The sequence below is a fragment of the Leopardus geoffroyi genome, chromosome C3 (genome assembly GCF_018350155.1).
Source record: "Leopardus geoffroyi isolate Oge1 chromosome C3, O.geoffroyi_Oge1_pat1.0, whole genome shotgun sequence".
Classification (NCBI taxonomy): domain Eukaryota; kingdom Metazoa; phylum Chordata; class Mammalia; order Carnivora; family Felidae; genus Leopardus; species Leopardus geoffroyi.
The window spans coordinates 77393574-77413781 of record NC_059338.1 but is presented as its reverse complement, the minus strand read 5'-3'; the positions used below and the strand labels follow the sequence as shown (position 1 = coordinate 77413781).

At 40.9% G+C, this 20208-nt stretch overlaps 1 protein-coding gene and 1 non-coding gene across 3 annotated transcripts in view; one reads left to right on the top strand and one right to left on the bottom strand.

Annotated features, from left to right (window-relative positions):
- Positions 1 to 20208, top strand: part of KHDRBS3 (KH RNA binding domain containing, signal transduction associated 3) — a 183113-nt gene that overhangs the window by 101429 nt on the left and 61476 nt on the right. For both annotated transcript variants that reach the window (XM_045453580.1, XM_045453581.1), the window contains exon 5: positions 3835 to 3974. In XM_045453580.1, the coding sequence (XP_045309536.1) occupies positions 3835 to 3974 (140 nt within the window). The remainder of the gene's footprint in view (positions 1 to 3834; positions 3975 to 20208) is intronic.
- LOC123587044 lies at positions 19108 to 19210 on the bottom strand. Its single transcript, XR_006707114.1, has one exon. It is a non-coding gene; the product is annotated as a U6 spliceosomal RNA (small nuclear RNA).

Sequence of the window (20208 nt, the reverse complement as noted above, 5' to 3'; positions counted from 1 at the left end):
TACTTCTCCTCATTCTTTCTGCCGCTTCCCTACTCCACATTGTCTATACCACGTACTGGAATTATGAGCTTCCATCTGGAATTTCTGCCTCTAGTGTGTGGTGTTTTTTTTGTTTTTTTTTTTCCATTTAATATCTTTATGGAGGTATAAATCACATAGCATAAAACTCACTCCTATAAACAATTCAGTAGCTTTTAGTATATTCACAGAGTTCTGCAACTGTCACTTTAACCTAAGACCATTTTTATTACCCCCCCAAGCAAACCTTGTAATGAGCAGCAATGACGCCCCATTCTCCTCCCTCTCTGGGCAACCACTAATTTACTTTTTGCTTTTTTACACAGCCTTTATGGAGATATAATTCACATCCCATACAATTCACCCGTTTAAGGTATACAGTTGACTGGATTATAGTGCATCCATAGTTACACAGCCATCACCACTATCTGTTTTAGATTTTCATCATCCCCCAGAGCAAACGCGTCCCCATGAACAAGCACTCCCCATTCCTGTCCCCTGCCATTCCTCATTCTGTCACGTGCCACCATTAATCCACCTCTGTGGGTTTGCCAGTTTTTGACATTTTGTGTACAATAGCACAAAATGTATGGTCTTTTGTCCTGCCTTCTTTCATTTAGCATACTGTTTTTAAGGTTCATTCAGTTGATTTGTCATTGCTGGATGATATTCCATTGTATGGATGTACTGTGTTTTATTTGTGTGTTATATGTCCGTTTATTAGTCAAGGACTTTGGAGTTATTTCTGTTTCTTGGCTATTATAAATAATGCTGATGTGAACATTCACATACACATCTTTGGGTGGACGTATAGTCTCACTTTCTTGGGTATTACCTAGGAGTGGAGTTGTTAGGTCACTTGGTAACTGTGTTTAACAGTTTTGAGGCAATAATGACTGGTTTTCCCAAGTGGCTGGACCATTTTCACTGCCACCAACAAGGTGTAAGGCTTCCATTTTCTTCAGTGTTCTCTCAGTCACTACAATACCCTTTGTTTAAAGAAACTATTTGAACATCAATCTACAGTAACTTATGTCTGGGCTCTCAATTCTATTTTATTGATCTTTATGTCTACCCTTTGAGCCAGTAAGTCCTACACAGTCTTTTTTTTTAAATGTTTTATTTATTATTGAGAGACAGAGCATGAACAAGAGGGGAGGGGTAGAGAGAGAGGGAAACACAGAATTCGAAGCAGGCTTCAGGCTCTGAGCCATCCGCACAGAGCCTGACGCGGGGCTCGAACTCACAAACCATGAGATCATGACCTGAGCCGAAGACAGATGCTTAACCGACTGAGCCACCCAGGTGCCCCTACACAGTCTTTATTTCTGTAGCTTTGTAGGAAGTTTTGATGTGGGAACATAATCAGTCTTCCAACTTTGTTATTCTTTCTTATAATTGTTTTGGATATACTAGGTCCCTTGGATTTTTGTATATAAGTTTTAGCAAAGAAACCAGCTGGGATTTTTGAGAGGGTTTTCCTTGATTCTGTAGATCAATTTGGGAGGTGGGAAAGCAGAGTAGGAATATTGTCCATTTAGCCATGAATATTGGATATCTTTCCATTTACTTAGATTTTAAAAATTTTCTCCCAACAATATTTTGTAGTTTTCAGTATATAAATGTTGCTCTTATTTTGTTAATTTATTCCCGAGTATGCTATTCTTTATGATGCTACTCTAAATGGAATTTTCTTAATTTTATTTTTGTGTTGTTCATTGTTAGTGGAAAGAAATAAAATCGATTTTGTATATTGATCTTATATCCTGCAGCCTTGTGAAACACAATTATCGACTCTAATAATGCTTTTGTGGATTCTTTGTGATTTTCTTTGCATAGGATTATGCCATACCATATATGAACAAAGATGGTTTTAGTTCTTCCCTTTCAATCTGAGCACTATTACTTTTTTTTTCTTACGTAGTTGTCCTGTCTAGAATCTCGAGTACAATGTTGGATAGATGTGGTGACAGTAGACATTTTTGTCTTGGTCTTCATTTTAGGATGATTCTTTTAGTTTTTTATTATTAAGTATAATGTTAACTGTGGGTTTTTTATAGTTTGTTCAGAGTGTTTCTATCATTAAAATGTATTGGATTCTTCTCTCAAATGTTTTTTCTCTGTATTAAAATGATCGTTTTTTTTTTGTTGTTTGTTTGTTTCATTCTCTTCTTATGGTATTACATTAGCTGATTTTTAGGTATTAAACCAAAATAGCAATTCTAGTATGTTTTACTTGGTTCTTATGTATAGTCCTCCCTTTTATCTTGTTTATACTGCTGGATTTGGCTTTGTAACTTTTTGAGAGCCTCCGCATCTATATTCATCAGAATATTCCTCTATGGGTTTCTTTTTTTATAATGTCTTTGTCTGTGTTGGTACCCGGACAATACTGGCTTTGTAGGAAGGGTGAGGGAGTGCTCCCTCCTCTTTAATTTTTTTGGAAGTTTGTAAAGGATTACCATTAATTGTTTGTGGAATTCACCATTGAAGTCTTGTGGGCCTTCAAATTTGCAAGACATTTATTTATCCGGTACTAATTTAGTCTCTTTGCTTATCTGTTCCAATTTTCTGTTTCTTCTTGAGTCAGTTTTGGTAATTTGTGACTTTTTAGGATCCATCCATGTCACGGTGTCATCTCCGTTACCTAATTTGTTGGCATACATGACCATAATTATTTCTAAAACACAAATATAGGTATGCAACTCTCCTCCTTAAAACTGTTAAATGCTTTTTAGTACCCTTAGTTCTAAACCTTTAAAGTTATACTTAAAATGACTTGAGGTTTTGTTGAATTTGGTTTCTGCTTTCTACTCCATGTTGAGACCAGCCTCCCTGTACACTACCCACCCCCCCCCCCCAAGTTGTTTTTATATTTCAGCCATGTAGCACTTCTTCCAGTTCCCTACACACCATTTCTTAGGGTCTTAAAATACGATTTTTTCCACCCATCTAGAGTATTTTATAGCCCCTCCTCTGGTAATTAGTTCACACTCATACTTAGATGACACATCTTATAGAGAACCTACTCTTACTACCACAGCTTAAGTTAGATGCCTTTCCTTTTTAGACCATTTAGACCGAACTTCCTTTCTATTGTGAAACAGATGACTTTTGTTTATTTATTACATGTCTTTCCTGATGACTGTTGAATGGCGTTGGAGGTATTAAGGAAAGGAGGAATCAGGGATCGCTCCCAGGGTTCCTCAGATGAATATTTAGAGAATAATGTAAGACAGAGAAGAGCAAGCCTCCAAGTATAAAATGTATTCAGTTTTGAAAATGGTGCCTTTTTCTAGTATAATATCCAAATGGAATTGTACATGTGGCTCTTAATTTTAGTAAAGCCATCATGTTGTATGTATGCCTTCCTCCTTTGTTAGAGTGTAAGCTCATTGGCTGCAGAGACCCTGGCTTGCTTCTCTGGTTTTGTTAGTTTGCACTTCACAGATGCTCAGTAACTATGAGTTGAATTGAGTTGTAAATAACAGTGCCACGTGTCTGTCTGTATATGGTATCTTAATTTTATTATAAATATCTCACTTGGAAAGTATGCCCCACACAAGGAGTAATGGCTGACTTTAGAAAATTTTAGCTTGGGGCAATTGCTGGGGTTTTTTGTTTTCTGTTGTTTTTTTTTTTTCCTTTTTTACAATTGATTGATGCGTTTTCATTTCAACAAACTCAAATCTTACGAAGTCAGCTATTTTCCTTGCCTTTTTTTTTTTTCTATTAAATATTGTTATTTTTCTGGTCCTAAGTACGTTTGTATTTTTCACATGAGGTGAATCATGTTGTCTTCTGTCTTCTGTGTAGGACTATAATGATGAAATCAGGCAAGCACAGCTCCAAGAGTTGACGTATTTGAATGGTGGTTCAGAAAACGCAGATGTCCCAGTTGTTCGAGGAAAACCCACCTTGCGTACAAGAGGTGTACCAGCCCCAGCAGTAACCAGGTCGGTGCAATTAATTGACTTTACTTTTCTCGTTGTTAGAATTGGGTACCATGGCAACCGTTTTAATCTTTTTTTTTTTTTTTTTTTTTTAATAGTCAAACAGCTCTATCAGTGTATCAGTACAGAGCCTTTAAGGATATATTCAGACATTATGATGTCATATTGAGGGGATTCCCTTTGTTTGAACTGAGATATTCCTGGGTTTAAACATAACCTCTACTACTTACCGGCTGATGACTGTAGACAAGTTTATTTATCACTCTAACATTAAGTTTTTGATTGTTTAAAATGAATCTTATTTTAAAGTAATAGCACTGATAATGCAAATTGAGATAATGGAAGCAAGGGCTTTCCCCATGGAATACAAGATTAGGCTGGTTCATTGCCACATCTCCAGTGTGGAGCACGATGTCAGGCACCAAGTGGGGTGTCCATGAGCTTGTCATTTTATTCACTGGCAATGCCCTGTGGTATCTGAAAACTCCCAAGTTGGTCCACACACACAGAATTTTTTTTTTTTTTGTCTCTGGATTGATGACTTTTTAATATGAAAATGCCTAGTGAATTCATGAAACAATTTAAACATAACCATGTATTGAGAAATGGCTGTCTCAGATTTATTTGAGAATTATTTTTAATTTTTTACCCAAAAGAAGAAGTGACACACATTTTTCACTGGTGACTATGTATGTATGTATGTGTATGTATGTGTGTGTGTGTGTGTGTATATATATATATATATATTATATATTTTTTTCAGATAGAATCATGCATGAAATAATTTAAAGTATATATATATATGTATGTGTATGTATGTGTGTATATATATATATATATATATATATATTATATATTTTTTTCAGATAGAATTATGCATGAAATAATTTAAAGTAGCATTCTTTTATGTCTCCAAGTTAATTTGAGACAATAAAAAATCAGTCTTTTTATTTGAGTGTTGTTGATCAGGCCCCGGTCAACGAGCGCTATTACAAATAGACGTTATTGCAGTGTGAAATAAACAGATCTGTTCACGGTGCCAAGTGGGTTTTCTCTATAAGAAAAGGCTAATAATAATGGGATTGCTGTTGATGGTTTAATGAGATAATTTATGTGAGTGTTCAGTAAGTGGTAAATCCCTTTCATTTTCATTTCTTCTGTCATTAAATTTACTTCAAATCATAAGAAATTACAGTTGACCCTTGACCAATGTGGGGGATAAGGGCGCTGATCCCTCGCATAGTCAAAACTCCATGTATAACTTTTGACTCCCTGAAAACTTAACTCCTAATAGCTCACTGTTGGCTGCGAAGCCGTAACGACAGCACAGTTGATTAACACGTATTTTGTATATGTATTAAATACTGTATTCTTACAATAAAATAAGCTAGATAAAAGCAAACGTTGTTAAGAAATTCATGAGGAAGAGACAACAGTAGTAGTGTAAATGTATTATTTCTTGAAAAAAATCCACACGTCAGTGGATCCACACAGTTGGAACCCATGTTCAAGGGGCAACTGTCCGTCCTTGCTGTATTAGCTTCCTGTGGTAGCTGTGATGAATTACTCCAGACATGGTGGCTTTAAACAGTAGAGATTGATCACAGTTGTGGGGGCCACATGTCCAAAATCAGTATTGTCGGACCACAGTCAAGGTGTTAGTGTCCCCCTCTAGAAGAGAATCCTTTCCTTGTCCCTTCCAGTGTCTCGTGCCTGCTGATCTTTCTTGACTCGTGGCCGCGTGCCTCTGGTGTCTCCCTCCACCTGCCTGTTGATTTCTGTCACATCTGTCTTTGATCCCCGTGTGCTTCCCTCTTCCCTGTGATGGTATTTAGGGCCTATCTGGATGATCCAGGGTACTCTTCCCATCTCAAGACTGCCCGATAATCACATTTGCAAAGGCCCTTTTTCTAAAGGCGACAGTCGCAGAATGGGTGTCCAGAATAGAGAGCGTGGAGAAGAGCACATACCCAGTGCCACTGTTCATGACACTTCTTAGGGATGCTCTGTTCCTTAAGCCACATCTACTGTTTTTACAGAAGATAATTTCTTTTTTTTTTTTTTTTTTTCAACGTTTTTTATTTATTTTTTTGGGACAGAGAGAGACAGAGCATGAACAGGGGAGGGGCAGAGAGAGAGGGAGACACAGAATCGGAAACAGGCTCCAGGCTCTGAGCCATCAGCCCAGAGCCTGACACGGGGCTCGAACTCACGGACCGCGAGATCGTGACCTGGCTGAAGTCGGACGCTTAACCGACTGCGCCACCCAGGCACCCCTAGAAGATAATTTCTAATTTAGTTGTCAGGTGTTGAATTAAGTTGAAAATGTTAGGAACAGATGAGGAGGGCAGAAGCTCTCTGTTTTGTGGCGTATGGTGTCTGGAGAAACACCACAGACCGTCCAGATGAAAAACTGCCCCTCTTGATGACAGCATATAGGCCGGTTGCCATTTCAAGGCTCTCCATTGTCTTGACAGGTAATGTTCTCTGATGCAACCCTGCGGTAGTTTGTGGCGGGGTAATGGCTGGTCAGTGCGTGGCTCTGGGCAGAGCTTTCTCTCCTGCATTTGATTATGGGCTTCCTCGGTACCACATCTTTCAAATACCCTGCTTTTTTCAGTGTAAAACTCCTGTTCCTAGAAGAGGTACTCAAAACCCTTCTGTATTTTTTCTGAAGACCTCGCTCCACATGTCTGTATTGATTGCTCTGCCCTGATTCCTGTGTGTTCAACCCTGGGCTGGAAACTGCTTGTTGCATGAAGTTGGAGCTCACGCCCTTTCCTGCCTTTGCCCACATTGTTCACTGTTCTCTGCCCAGAGTTCTGTGTCTTCTCTCAGCCCCTCACTTGTTTATAGCCTACTTATCTTCGTGTCTCAAACCGAAACTCATTTTAACAAACGCCTTGCATCTACTACTGAGGACTGTTCTCAGCACTTTACAGGCAATAACTAGGTCAAGCCTCATAACAACCCTGTGAGGTGGGTGCTATTATGTTAACTCACCATTTTACAAACAGGGAAGTGACTACTTGCCCAAAGCCAGCCGGCCTGGGGCGCTGGCAGCCCGGTTCCAAGTCCATGCCCCTCCCCTCTCTTTGATCCTTCCTTTGCATTTTCATCTACAATCTGTTTCTTCTTCCATCCATTCTCCCACTGCATCTCTTCCACACAACTTTGATTGTGTCACTTACATTGTATTCTTACTGCGACACATGGCGGCATTTTTTTTTAATAGAGTTACTTTTATTTTATTTTATTTTATTTATTTATTTATTTATTATTTTTTTTTTAATGTTTATTGATTTTGGAGAAAGAGCCAGAGTGTGAGTGGGGAAGGGACAGAGAGACAGAGGGAGACCCAGAATCCAAAACAGGCCCCAGACTCTGAGCTGTCAGTGCACAGCCCCACATGGGGCTCGAACTCAGGATGGGTGAGATCATGACCCGGGCTGAAGACGGACACTTCACCAACTGAGTCACCAGGCGCCCCCGTGATGGTACTTTTAATACAAGATGTGATGAAAGTACGTCTATATATATATATATATATATATATATATATATATTCTACTACTTTTCCTCATTAAATCACATATCATAACTTGTGCATCTCCCAGAATAAAAATAAATGGATGTGGAAACCAGGATAAAAAATTACGAAAATCCCAGGGGTAAAGTTAGTACACAAGAGTACGTGTTATTCCGGACAGTCGCAGAGATGGTCTTCGAATTGTGCTTTGAGCTTCCTTGTAACCAAAGCTGAGGAAGACAAGGCTATGGAATTCACTGTGTCTGAATATCTAAAAAAGTAATAAAAGACAAACATGCTCATTAAAGCCAGTGCTTCCTAGTCCTGAAACTTGTGAGAAGTGTCCGCAGTGCACAGTCCCCAGTAGATCTCTGCCGCAGCCAGTCCCTCCATAATGCCATTTTGATTCTCCCTCTAAAATAAGTCTGGTTTTCCTTAATCACCTCTTCCATCCTCCCTAATCTGGCCACACTGCTCGTCCGTTTTTCATTTACAGTCTTAATGACTGGTTAGAATCCAAGTTGATTTTTGTCTTCTCCCTGCTTCAGTTTCCTCGGTGGCTCTCTGTGCTGTTACAGGAACACCCGAACCTCCTGCCGGGCTCGATGACAGGCGCATCATCATCTGGCACTCTCCCCGCCCTTTCTGACCTTGTGGTTTTCCTGTACTGTGGCCAGGCTGCCCTCCTTCCTGTCTGGCAAACTGGCCAAGCTTATTTCCCTCTCACGCCCTTTACATTCACTACCCCGGCTCTCACCTCGTCCCTGGGGCACCCGGTGGTAGGCAGACACAGGCATGGTATCCGAGAAGCCTCGCTGATCACCTTGTTCAAAGTCACCATCCCCCAGTCCCAGAGCTGGTCTACAGCATCCTGTCTGGGTTCCTTAGTAGCATTTACTAAATTGAATTCCACCTTTCTTGTTTGTTCCCTTTTTCATTGGTTACTCCTCATTATAATGTAAACCTGCAAGGGCTCTTGTGTCCTAGGACCTGGCCTAAAGTAGTCACTCAGTAAAAAGCTGTTAGGTGAATACAGTACAATAGCAGGTCCTTTAGGCTCATTCTGGTCAAGTGTTGATCATTCAGAGTATTTTGTGTTAATGTAATTCGCTGTCACCTGACTGAATGTACTAGGGGATTAGCTTTGCAGGGGTGGTCATGTGGTTATCACCATTTTGGTATTTCAGAGTGGAACAAGTTATTACGAGAGTCTTCATGAATGTTCCCCACTGTTACCACTTCAGGATGCTTTTCTGCTGAAAGATGTAAATGATCTAAAATTAAATCCTGCAGTGGGAAGTGATATGTGTTTTAATAAAACCTTTCCTTTCAGTTTCAAATGAGAGAACTAAACTTATACCTTTTTTAACTTAGGAGGTAAGGAAGCTTCTTTACTTCCAGTCCATCCTGTGCAGGGCCTCCAGAAACCCTGCTGTGAGATGCCTCCTCCCTAGCTCTTTGCACGGACCCCAGCACAGAAGGAGGCTGGAGAGTTGAGGCCACTCTGGGCAGCACGCTTTCGGGCCGGTCTTCTCCACCCTGGCCTGCCGCCGCCGGCGGTCTGAGCTGAGCCGCCCTGACCTCAGGGGATGCTCCCTTTTATCCCTTCTTCACGACAGCTGGCTTACTCTGTGCTGCTTTCGCACTGACCTTTAGTCTGGCCATCTGGCCCTTGCTCCCAAGGAGCAGGCAGACTTATCTCCCCGCCTTCGACGCCACAAACAGCAGGAAGAAGAGCGGAACAAGCAGATGAAGCTGCCTTTCTGAGTAGTGAATACACGTGCCTCCGTACTGGGCGCTGAACATGGTGGCTTTGATCGCGCGTGCGCACGCGCAAAGCCAACGCAGTCCCTCGGGGCCTTTTGTAAGCTTTCGTTAAATTGGGAAAATTTTCAGCTCTGGTTTCTGTAAATGGTCTACCTGCCCCTTTCTCTCTTCCCTTTCGTGGACTGAAGTCCCACGTTAAATCTTATGATTGATTGTGCGTTGCAGACTATATGCCGAGGTGCTGGGAGCTGCGGCAAGCTCCCAGGTTGGCCATGGGACTTGACCGTTTCCAGGGACCCCCACGCAGCCTTCAGCATCTGTCAGACACTGTGTGAGCTATCAGCTTCGGGGCATTATTTGTAGTTTCAGTGTTAGATTGTTCTCCACGGATGTCTTGTCTTCGTAAGGCCCGTATTTTAGCAGTTGCTGTGTTGAACAGTAAGTAGCCACAGGTGCAAAGGTCGCTACATAACCTCCACACACGGGATCGGGTGGGACACGGGCACTTGCGTTTCCTTGTCCACGTTGATTTTCACATGATTTCACTCTTCTTTAAAACCGATCATGAATGATGTCACGGATACTAAAGATTGTTTCAGTGATTGAAAATGATGTATTTTCCCTCATAGTATGTAGAGTTATGAGAATTGTTATTAGGAAAACTGAATAGTTAATATAAGGGTCTTAAACATTTCCCCAGTATATGATATGGTTTAGATTAATCTACTAATGAAAAAGTTCTCTTTTTAAATATTTTTGTTTGTTTTTGAGAGAGTGCAAGTGGGGGAGGAGCAGAGAGAGCGGGACAGAGGATCCGAAATGGGCTCTGTGCTGACAGGCAGACAGCAAACGAGCCCCATGCGGGGCTCAAACTTACAGACCACAAGATCATGATTTGAGTTGAAGTTGGACGCTCAACCAACTAAGCCACCCAGGTGCCCCAAGAAGTCTTTTTTTTTTTTTTTTTTTTGATTAAGGAAAGGGTGAGTATAGGAAATTGACAGCATATTTATTTTCCTACTGGTCCAAATTATAGATATTTTCAATTTAAAAAAAAAAACAAAACAAAACTTTCTTGGGATTAAATTTCAGTAGAAGGCCCTTGCCTTCTCAGGACATTCTACCACCAAACTGTCAGAACAGAAGTCACCTTCCCTTCCTTCCTTCTGGTGTAATAAAAACCCGGGCATTGGTTCATGACACATGTACCCCACTTCCCGGGCAGAGGATCCTAGGGGACTTTGCTGGGAAATGAGTCTCTCTGCTTTCGTTGCCAAAAGCTCCACCACCTTTCTCCCGCTGAGCTGCTCCCTCCGTTGTCAGCATCCACTCACTGGCTTTTTCTTCCAGGGGTCCCTGATGGTGTATTAGTGCTTGGCCATAATGGAGCTGATTCAGGGGAAACAAAAGGAGAAAATGGGTGGTTTCTTTTCAGATCCTTTTAATAGGCTTTGGGAAGACAACAAGCAAGGCAAATAATGTTGCAAGTAGTGTGAGAACTTCCCCACAAGAGCTTGTAACTCTGCAGCCAGCCAGGGACAGGCAGAGAAGAGCAGCCACGCGCGGTTCTCCTGGTTATGGCATGGCCGACCACGTACATGTCAGGTGCAGCCTAAGGCCCGATAAACGTTCTGGACCTTTCTGTAGGCTGCGGGGCCTGCTGGAGGAAGGGTTCTGACCCCCAGTTTGCCAGCAGAGTTTTTCTGACCATAACGTTGGACAAGATGTCCTGAGAAGCAGAGGCCATTTCGGGCGGACGGCATCTGGCGAGTATGTTCCTGAGCCGTGGAACATACTCCCACACGCCCGGGGTTCCAGAGGTTTGAACATCTACCTTCCTCTTTGAAAATCAGTCAGTCCCTTCCTGCTGTCAGGTCGTTCAATGTCACAGGTTTTCTTGGAGCACTTTCTGTGACAGGGGTTGACGTCACAGGGGTGGCTAAGTCATCATTTTGACGTCCAGAAAGTTAACAAGTGTAAGTCAGAGAAATAGGTAATTAAGACAGAGTGGCATCAATAGGGGTAGGGGGTGTGAAAGCAAGTGCGATGGAAATAGAAATGAGGGTACAAGGAATTTTAAATGGGGAATGTGGGTGTGAACAACTTAGGGTGGAGGTAAAGAAATAAGACAGGAGAGTGTCAGAGGAAGTCATTCCAGGCAGAGGGACCAAGACTGGAAAGCAGAAAAGATGGGGACAGTTGGCTTGGAGTTAGAGTGTGGCTTGGTGGCTCTTTCAAGCCAGGGCGTTTCTCCCGGGCTAAGCCCTCGTTTCCTCGGCTGTAAAATGGAGCTAGAACACCGAGCACACGCTAATCCAAACCCTGCTTGATTTTTTTCATGTCCCGTTCAAGCCCGAACCGTGCCATAAGTTCTTTTCTGATTACTCACAGTGATCCCACACTACAAGTTGAATTCTTCTGGAGGACCTTGGGCAAAGTACACATCTCCCTGAAGCTCCTTCATTATCAATTCATTGTCATCAGACAGGAAGAAGACTTGCCCTGGATAGTGCCAGAGGCTGAAAGAAATAGGGCTGTTAGTTAGAAATGATAGAGACTTTCACTATTTTTATTTTTAAATAAGGACGAAAAGTAAAAACATGCCAACAGAGCTGGAAGACAGTGACAGGCTTCAGAGTAAAGAGTGAGCTCTCTGTCTTCAGGGATGGAAGGGAAGATGGACACATTTCTTGCACTTTATGAGAGATTTTGCTTCTCACACACTGTCTTATATTGTCAATAATAACCAGTTGGTAACTTCTTGGAGAAGAAACAAATTGCCTTAGATTTATTTTATACTCTGTACAATGTAGGACAGTAAAACAGATTGGAGATTGGATGGATCGCAGAATAAAGTGGTAACCGTTGGGTTTAGTAACAGGTCTGTCACTTCTGGGTGCAAACCAGGAGCAACAGCATTTGAGAGCTTCTCGGAAATGCAGGATAATAGTCCCCAGCCTAGAACTACCGACTCCGACTCTGCCCTGACACAAGTCCTGGGTGACGAGGATGCTCAAGACGTGTGTGAACTGCCCTAGAAACACATTTCACATCATCACTAAAGGTGCAAAGAATAAGGGCTGCCAGAGGCTTCTGGAAGCATCAGTCTTCATTGGCTCTGACGATTTCTCTTGCACGTTCTGAGGGATCCTAACTGCAGGCTCTGCTCCCTGTTTCCTTTTATCTAGCCTCTCACTCACTTGTCAACCCCCGGCAAGAAAGGAAAGTCTCGGAATGATTAAGCTTCACTCTCAGAAAACCCCAGGGATGAAGAAAAGTTGTCAATGTGTTTGTTAAGGAGTCTCTCGGAGAAATAAATTATCCCTGCGGTCGCTGGTGCATCAGGGCGTTGGCCTCAGATGACAGCTCTCTGGGCAGGTCTGCTTCCCACTGTGATACCCGTGGTACCAAAGTAGGATGCTGCCGTTGGCTCCCTCGGGCACCCAGCCTGTGGTCAGCCGGGGCCAGCCTCATCATCCGGGGCTCCCGCCACCAAATTCACCATTTCACCCTCTACTTTTTGCTCCCCATAAGATTCCTAGACAGAAGCCAAACAGGACGATAGTATATGGTGATGCTCTTTCTCTCCCAGTCTGCATCATCTCTGCTAAACGCATGGAGGGTACATAAAGGTGCTCACCGGTGCTCACTGGGTGATGCGCTGTACCTTCGTCCGTTCTCGTCCTCTGGCACGCAGCCGAAGGAAGGTGTCGGGACTCCCAATTCAGAATCCAAGTGGAAGTCTGCGTAATAATTACCGCTTACTACGTGCCTGTGTTAAGCTAGGCACTTTATATACCGCGTGGGTAAACCTCACGACCATCTGCAAGAGCTAGATGCCGTTGACGCCGCTTTATGGGTAGAAAGCTGGGCTCAGCAACTAACTGACAGTAGATTTGAGAGTATAGGTATGTTGGAACTCAAAGCCTATGCTTTTTCATCACATCCTAAAACCTATCAACAATCTATAGGCTCATCTATAGATTATGAATCTATAAATAATTAGTTCCTGATTCATCCATACCTTTGTATTCAGTCCTTCAAAGCACTCTTCCCGCAAAGGTACCTGTTGACAAACCTTTCTAGACTATTTCCATATCCGAGTTTCAAGCCAGAAACCAGGGCCACGCTGCTGAAGAAGGCAAACAGAAAGAACTGTTGGCAATCACACCTGTTCCTCTGCTCATGAAACTTTCTGTTCAGATGTGTGATCTTCTGCTTGTCAGCCTCGTTCTGATCAGTGTAGCAACCTGATTTTATCAATTTGAACCAAGTTTTCTAGTAGGAAATTAATAAGCCCCCACTGATTATCAGGATCTCATCCTTGTCCCCATGTCAGCAGTCCTGCTGTTAATCTGTCCCCGGAGCTTCATTTGTAGCATTTGTGCATCCTCCGCAGCGTGGTCAGACTCTTAGGTTTGTATGCTTCTTTCCCTCATGCCTTCCTCTCGCTGGGGGGGTGGGGGGGTGGGGAGGTGAGGGCTTAAAACCACACAATTCTCATGGAATGTCATACTTAAAAACTAATCTTCAGGGGCACCTGGCTGGCTCAATCAGTGGAGTGCATATGCCACTCTTGATCTTGGGGTCATGAGTTCAAGCCCCACGTTGAGTATAGAGATTACTTAAGTAGATAAATAAATAAATAAATATTTAAAAAAAGGAATCTTCAAAGGATCTTCCATAGATAAGTGTCAAGAGCTACATACATCAAATGACTTGTCTGAAATTCTGCTACAGATATTTTAGTATGATTCCATATACTCTGAGGGCACATAAACAAACAATGTTGATGATGCTGGGAAAGAATTGTGAGCTTCTTGAATATATAAATTTGTGCCTTTCAGTTTGATGGAAAACATAAATTCATAGATTCAGAAAACATGCTGAATATTTTGTGGTCCATATGCTAACTTGGATGTCAGGGATGGGGTATTAGCTAAGGAAGCAGGAGGCTTAATTAGTTTGAATATACTCAGATTAAATGAAATATCACACAGGAATTATGTGCTATACGTAGAAATTATTCTTTTCTCTAATCACATTGAAGCGTTTTCTAGATATACACTGCATATAAAAAGATGAGTAAGACTATAGAAATTATAGTGTCATCATCATTGCTGTTCAGAGTGATTGAAATTTATATATATTGTTGATCTTGATTGAGTAGGGGATGTGTTAGGTACTTTGTGTCTTGTGTCATTTTCCTGCACTGTACCACTAAGAAATGGGTTGTATAACTCACTTGGCAGTGGAGGAAACTGGCTTGGAAAGTCTAGACTGTTGATTAGTTTGAATATTAGCTGGAAGACAGAAGTTGAGCCAGTAGGTGCATTCAGAAATTGAATTCAGATCTGACTTCAGTGCCCTTTCTCTTGACCACCACTTTTGGTGTACCAATTTTTATGGCCTAGGACGAACAAAAAGACCTAATTTATAATATGTATAAAAGGAATAATACAAGTTACCTAAGAGTGAAAAAGTCTTTTAGATTTTGCATCTTTTCGATGACCTTAAAGTTTTGAGAAGTACTGGCCAGGTTTTTTGTAAGATGTCCCTCGTTCGGGATTGGTTTAATATTTTTTCTCCAGATCAGCTTGGCCTTACGGTTTCAGGGAACAAAAACCACAAAGGTGAAGTGTCATTTTCATCACATGTTGAGGGTTCATACTGTCCACATGACATAGTACTGTTGACGTTGCCTTGGTAACCTGGCTGAGGTCATACTTGAAGGGTTTCCCATTTACAGTTACTCCTCCCCCGCTCCCCTTTGAAGGGTGGGATATCTACATAAATTATCGGAAGATGTTTCTCTTCTCTCCCATTATTATTTCAGTCATTTGTTTATGTCAGTGTAGACTTTACGTATTTCTACATTTTATACATCCGGTTAAAATCCAGTACTGCTTTTTTTTTTTTTTTTTTTTTTTTTTTCTTGGATTGTTTCAACTTTGGCCATGGAGAGCTCTTTCAGTTGGCTCCTCCCTGCTCCTTTCACATACACGCATTATTCTTTTTGTTGGTTATTTATGCATTTGTTTATTTACTTATTTTCGAGTACTTGCTTACTAGTTTTTAACAGTTTCTTAAAATTTATTTATTTTGAGAGAGGGAGAGAGAGAAAGTGCGCATCACAAGCGGGGGCGGGGGGCAGAGAGAGGGAGGGAGGGAGACAGTCCCAGGCAGGCTTCACACTGTCAGTCAGCGCAGAGCCCAGTGCGGGGCTTGAACTCAGGAACTGTGAGATCATCACCTGAGCCACAATCAAGAATCAGACGTTTACCTGAGGGACCCACCCAGGTGCTCCGAGTACCCTTACTTTCTGCTCTGCAAGTTGCTGCCGCAGCGTCTTGCATACCGGGATCGGCCATTTCTCCAAGGAGCCGTGGTTCCTTTTGTTGGAGATCGGTATCAGAGACCAGAGCTGGGTGCTGGTTCTGCTGGCTGCTGCTGGGATGTCCTTGTGTCCAAGCCCTCTTAGCTGTTAGAGCGAGGAGACGTGTATACTACGAGGCCACGTGTATATACACATCTGTGCATATTTCTGTGATTCACTGTATCTATAGTAAATGAATCAAGAGTTCATACTAACGTGTCCACTTCTAATCCATTGCCTTTATTGCCCACTCTAGCCTCTGTCCCTTGCTTATCTATAACCTTCACTCCAACACGGCGTGGCTTCCATCATCGTCCATCCAGTGCACATGCATAGTGTCTCAGAATCGTACGTGCACCTGCACCCCTTCTCGTGGGAAATAACTCTGTCACCTAGAGCAGTGCTTACATACAGCTTTTTTTGCCTTTAACTTAGAAACTTCACTTGTTTCTAAATTCATTTTTCCTCTCAACTTCAGAACGGTGGTTTTTTTTTGTTTTTTTTTTTTAAGTTTAGAGAGAGAGAGCAAGTGAACAGGGAAGAAGCAGAGAGAGAGAGAGAGAGAGAGAGAGAGAGAGAGAGAGAATTCCAAGCAGGCTCCATGAGTAGCCTGACACAGGGCTTGATTTCATAAACCGTGAGATCATGACCTGAGCCAAAATCAAGAATCTGATGCTCAACTGAGCAACCAGACACCCCCATGAGGGTGTTTAATATGTTTTTAATATATTTCACATGTTTTGTCACATTTAGCATTCCATCCTAAACCCTCAATTTCCTAAATAATACATATATATATACGTATATATATATACGTATATATATACGTATATATATACATATATATATATATATATATATATAGTTTGCATACATTAAAGTTCACTCTTTGTGATACAAAGTTTTGTGGGTTTTGACAAATTCTTTGTCACCTATCCACCATTTCAGCATCCTACAAAATAGTTTCATCCCCGTAAAGTGTTCCTACTGCTTTACCTGTTCAACCTTCCCTCTTCCCCTGAACCTGTGTCTGCCACTGATTATTTGTTTTAACTCATCAGTGTAGTTTTTTTCTTTCCCAGTATGTCATATAATTGGAATCATACGATATGTAGCCTTTTGAGATTGGATTCTTTCATGTAGAAACATTTTAGATTCATCTATATTGTTTCCTGGTTTGTGAGCTCATTTCTCTTTATTGCAAATAATACTCCCATTGTACGCATGCACCCTAGCTTGCTTATCCATTCACCCCTTTTTTTTGGAGGGGGGCGGTCAGGGAAAAGCTTTAATTGATTCACTTGAGTTCATACAAGTTAAGCAAAATTCCTAGAGAGGAGCTTTCCTCCAGAAGATTCTTATTTTTCTTTTTAGTACTTTTTCCATCAAAATAAATTATAAAATATCAAACTTTTTTTTAGTATATAATTTATTGTCAAGTTAGCTAACATACAGTGTGTATACGGTGTGCTCTTGGCTTTTGGAGTCCCGTGATTCATCACTTACATGCGACACCCAGTGCTCATCCCAAGTGCCCTCAATGTCCATCACCCATTTTCCCTGCCCTCCCCACCTGCATCAACCCCCAGTTGGTTCTGTGTATTTACAAGTCCCTTATGGTTTGCCTCCCTCTCTGTTTATAATTTTTACCCTACGACCCAGCAATAGCACTGCTAGGAATTTACCCAAAGGATACAAGGAGTGCTGATTCATAATGGCACATGTACCCCAATGTTTATAGCAGCACTATCAACAATAGCCAAATTATGAAAAGAGCTCAAATGTCCATTAACTGATGAATGTAGATTGTCCTCTTAAAGGGCATAAAGCTGCAATAAACATTCCTGTGCAGGTTTTTGTGTGGAAGTAAATTTTCAAATCAGGTGGGTAAGTACCTAGGAATACAGTTGCCAGATTGTGTGGTAAGATCTCATTTAGCTTTGTAAGAAAGGGCCAAACTGTCTTCCTCGTCTGTGTGCCCATGAGCAATGCATGAGAGCACCTTTCCTTCACATCCTCACCATCAGTTGGTGTATTCAGTTTTTTGATTTTATTATTCAAATAGATATGTTTTAATTTTCAGTTCCCTAATGACAAATGATATAGAACATTTGGCTATTTGCCATCTGTATAACTTCTTCAGTGGGCTGTCTGTTCTTTTACCCATTTTTAAATTGGGTTTTCTTACTGAGCTTTAAAAGTTCTTTATATATTTTGGATACAGGTTTGTTGTTGTTGTTGTTGTTGTTTTATCAGATATATGTTTTGCAAATATTTTCTCCCTTTCTGTGATTTGTCTCTTCATCTCTTAACAGTGTCTTTCTCAGAACAGAAGTTTTTAATTTTAGGAAAGTCCAATTTACCATAGATTATATCATAGATTATGCTTTTCATATGGTATACAAAAACTCATCAAACCAAACCCACATTGATTTCTTCTGAATTTTCTTCTACAAGTTTTATATTTTACATTTAGGTGTAAAATCCATTTTGAACAGAGAGGAAGGCAAACCATAAGAGACTCTTAAATACAGAGAACAGACTGAGGGTTGATGGGGGGGGGTGGGGGGAGGAAAGGGGGAGTGGAAAGTGGGTGATGGGCATTGAGGAGGGCACTTGTTGAGATGAGCACTGGGTGTCATATGTAAGCGATGAATCACGGGAATCTACCAAGAGCATGCTTGACACACTGTATGTCAGCTAACTTGACAATACATTATATTTTAAAAAATAAGCAAAATCCATCTTGACGTAATTTTTGTGAAGGATGTGTCTGGGTTCTTTTCTCTTCTTTTTTCTTTTTTTTTTTTTTTTTTTTTTTTTTTTGAGGCCTATGGATATCCATTTGTTTTAGCACCATTTGGTGAAAAGACTTGTTTCTCCATTGAATTGTCTCTGCTCCTTGGTCAGTAGTCACTTGACTGCATTTCTCTGGATCAGTGTCAGGGCTGTCTTTGGTTCCGTTGTTCTGTGTGTCTGTTTTTCCATCAATACTTAACTATCTTGATTACCGTAGCTTTATAATAAGTCTTAAAATCAGATACTGTGAGTCCTCCAGCATGTTCTTCTTCGGTATTTGGTTGTCTGTTCTGGGTCTTGCCTTTCTACGTATTCTCTAGAATACGTTTGTCAGTCTACAGCGTGGCTCTCTGGGATTTTGATTGGGATTACACTGAGTCTATAGGTCGAGCTGGGAAGAATTAGCAAGAATTGACTCTAACAACGATTACGCATGGGATTATTCTCCTTTGATTTATTTCATCACAGTTTTATGGTTTTCTACATAGAACACTTGTACATATTTTGTTAGATATGTACTAAACCATTTCTTTTGTTGCTTTAATAAATGTTATTATGTATTTTTTAAAAGACTTTACTGTTTTAGAGCAATTTCGGGTCCACAGCAAAATTGATAGGAAGGTATAGCTATTTCCCATAGGCCCCTTGCCCACACACATGCATAGGAAAATCTGAAACACTTCACAAATTGGTATGTCATTCTCGAGCAGGGACTGGGCTAATCTTCTCTGTATTGTTCCAATTTTAGGATATACCTTGCAAAAATGAGTACTGTAAAATATATATGAGTATATATTGTTGACTTACTAGCTTTGTATTCCAAGACCTTGTTTTTATGCTTATTAATAACTCTAGGAAGGGCACCTGAGTGGCTCAGTCATTTAAGCATCTGACTCTTGATTTCAGCCCAGGTCATGATCTTGCAGTCATGGAATCAAGCCCTGGATTCATTCATGCATTCATTCATTCATTCATTCATTCATTCTCTGTCTCTTTCTCGCTCTCTGCCTCTCCCCTGCTCACATGTGTGTGCATGCACTCACTCTTTCCCAAAAATCAATAAATAAACATAAAAAAAATAAACTCTAGGAGTTTTTGGCTGCTTTGTTTTAATTTGTTATGGTTGATTCTTTGGGGATTTTCACATAGAAATTATGTCACCTGTAAATAAAATTTTATTTCTTCTTCCACAATCTTACAAGTTTTATTCCTTTTTATTGAATTAGGACTTCCAGTACATGTTGAATAGGAGTAGTAAGGGTGGCCACCCTTGCCTTGTTCCCAGTCCTAAGGGGAAAGTATTCAGTTTGTCACCATTCAGTATGATAGTAGCTGTAGGTTTTTGTAGATTTTTTTTCAACTTGAGGAAATTTTCTTCTTCCTACTTTGCTGATTTTTTTCATGAATTGGTATTGCATTTTGTTAGATGCTTTTTCTGCTCTTTATGATTATATGATTTTTTTTTTTTTTTTTAAGCCTTGTTGATGTGGTCGATCACATTGGTTTCCTAGTGTTGAACTCGCCTTACATACCTGGAATAAATCCCACTTGGTCATGGTATATAATTTTTTGATATATTGTTGGATTTAATTTGCTACTATTTTTGAGGAATTGTACACCTTTGTTCTTAAAAAGATCATGATTTATGGGTTGTTGTTGTTTTTCTCCCCCCCATTTCTTAAAGTCTTTAATGGCTTTGGTTATCAGAGAGCCTTATCCTTGTTCCCCCTTGGATGACATATCTCTTCTTGGGGAGGTCAGATATC